We start from the raw sequence: 2,413 nt of genomic DNA on the forward strand, positions 1-2,413 counted from the left end.
TTGGTTTTGTTCGTCGAATTTTGTAGTTATAATAAGCAAAGATTATTTCGTTTAGATATAAGAAAAAAAGTGTCTGTGTGTACAATTGCGATGCGATAAAAATAAACAAGGAGTGGTGTAAATAAAGAAAACGTGGATTTAAATAAATTTGCCTTCAAAAAAGTGTTATTTTTTGTGTAACAAAGGAGGCATAACAAGTCCTACCGAGTTTTTTGGTTGTTGGTGGAAACAAAAGCTGCTGGACGGACAATATGGTGTCCCTCGAATTGAGTGTATTGACCTTAAACGTGTGGTAAGTGGGAAGAATATTAATTAAACACAATAACAACATCAACAAACAAAACTATGTTTGCAAATCATAGTATTTTTTATTGTGTTTGGATAGTAAAACCTAATAGGGAAACTGTGATATTTTTTTTTATTTTGAACTGTATATTATTGAAGGTCAATTAAGTTGATTTTTGTTGTTGCTGTTCCTGTTTCTACTTTTTAGGGGTATACCTTTTGTCTCCGCCGATCGTGCTGAACGTATGCAACATATTGGCAAAGAATTGAGCAGCGGCAAATATGATATTGTATCACTGCAGGAGGTATGGACGGAAAAGGATAGCATGCTCTTACAGGAATTAACAAAAGCAATATTGCCTTATGCTCATTATTTTTATAGGTAATTTATGAGATTTTACTTATGTGTTTTAAAATAATGTTAATTGTTTAATTCTATTATTAGTGGTGTTATTGGTGCTGGTCTATTGGTCTTATCAAAATATCCCATAGTTAGTACACTTTTCCATTCATGGACCGTGAATGGTTATTGCCATCGCATTCAACATGCCGATTGGTTTGGCGGCAAGGGTGTTGGCATGTGCAGAATACGTGTCGGCGATCGTTATGTACATTTGTATAATGCTCATGTAAGTATATAATTTGTATGATTTATTAATTAGAAACAAAAAAAAATCTCTTTGCGTTGTTGTGTTGTACAGTGGAACTTTTCTTTGATGGGATAAGAAATTGAAAATTATATATTGTAAGAAATCATCAGTCGATGGCACAAAGATACATGCAATCAGTCTATGCCTTTTATAATATACATAGATATTTATGGTTTAGAGTCAATGTCCAGTATTAAAAGAATATAATTTCTTCAAAATGTATGTACTACTGCAATAACTTCCTATGGAATTTTGCAGATAATCACAAAATCTGTGGGGTCCCTTTAAAAGAACGAGGTCCAGATTTTTTTTTTAATAATCCTTCCACTTTTGACCATTAACAATAATGATTCATTCTTACAATGCGCAATCCCCTCCATTTTTGGAAAGGTGCTTCTCAGCGACCCAAAATTTAGTTAATCCCATCAGGTGTTAACATCCGCGACTGAATTCTCTAAATAGACTCAACATTATCAGGAACATATTCCATTTATTTCTTACATTTGTTTCAAAATCTATATAATGTTATGGTTCCTACGGCCCCCTGTTTCATAGAGAGGTAAATTCTACCAAATACAGTCGATTTTATTAATTAAAATTGGTAATTGCTTACATTTTGAATAATTTGAAATTGCAGGGAATTATTTAATTTGTACGATTTTCCATTTGAAATATCAAAACTTTTTTTAATGACCAACAGGTGTTATCGGCATAAATGAGAAGATTCAAGGGGTACCTTAAGGTGTTGTCTTTTTTTACAAATATGAGTATTGAATATGTGAATTTAAATACTGCTTTTGTTCCGCTTATTTAAATAAATAAAATCAATTGTCCTATCAATTTATTCGCAATAATGTATATAATTTATATTCATAATAGCAGCAGAGACATTCAAACAAAATTGCCTTTCTTGTCTGCATACATAATATAATTTAAAAAAATCAATATTTGAATTTATCTCTTCAATTTTTGCTCAACCTTGTCTCTTTCTCTCTGATGTTATTCTCAGCGCAAATATAATGAAATGAAATGGGTTCAAGGAAGTAAAGCGCTGATGCAAATGTGGATTAAAATCAAACTTGATTAAACTAGTCTATAACATTTGTCTCAAACATTACCCAAAATTTGCACAACAATAATATATGCACATAATTCTCAAAAGTCAAAAACAAAAGCGTGTGCGAAGTGTTTATAATTTAATTGAAAACTATAAAATTTGTTGTTGTTGGTAATAGTTGTCGTGTGTGTGTGTTTGTGGATTTCAAACTATAAATAAACACGCATAAAATATTCGCAACTATAATGAAGTCTATGTGTTTTTTAAGATTTTTTTTTGTTGCTGTTAATGTACAGTAACACTTGCAGACATAGCACTTCAAGCATTGATAAGAATTATAAATGTAAACATATATATTTTAAAAACTGTTGCTAACCTTTAGTCGTTGTCGTCGTCGTTGTATGTGTATGTTGTATTGAAA

At 31.0% G+C, this 2,413-nt stretch overlaps 1 protein-coding gene across 1 annotated transcript; it reads left to right on the forward strand.

Moving 5' to 3' along the window:
* Window positions 1-250: 250 nt before the first annotated feature.
* Window positions 251-914, forward strand: LOC133331952 (putative neutral sphingomyelinase; the record flags this gene model as incomplete). Its single annotated transcript, XM_061540343.1, has 3 exons — window positions 251-292; window positions 494-667; window positions 731-914. Coding segments are annotated over exons 1-3 (399 nt in total), but the record flags the coding sequence as incomplete, so codon positions are not given.
* Window positions 915-2,413: the final 1,499 nt, after the last annotated feature.

The sequence above is a fragment of the Musca vetustissima genome, unplaced genomic scaffold (assembly GCF_032173495.1).
Source record: "Musca vetustissima isolate MV318-11 ecotype Yass unplaced genomic scaffold, APGP_CSIRO_Mvet_v1 utg694474, whole genome shotgun sequence".
In the NCBI taxonomy this organism is placed as follows: Eukaryota; Metazoa; Arthropoda; class Insecta; order Diptera; family Muscidae; genus Musca; species Musca vetustissima.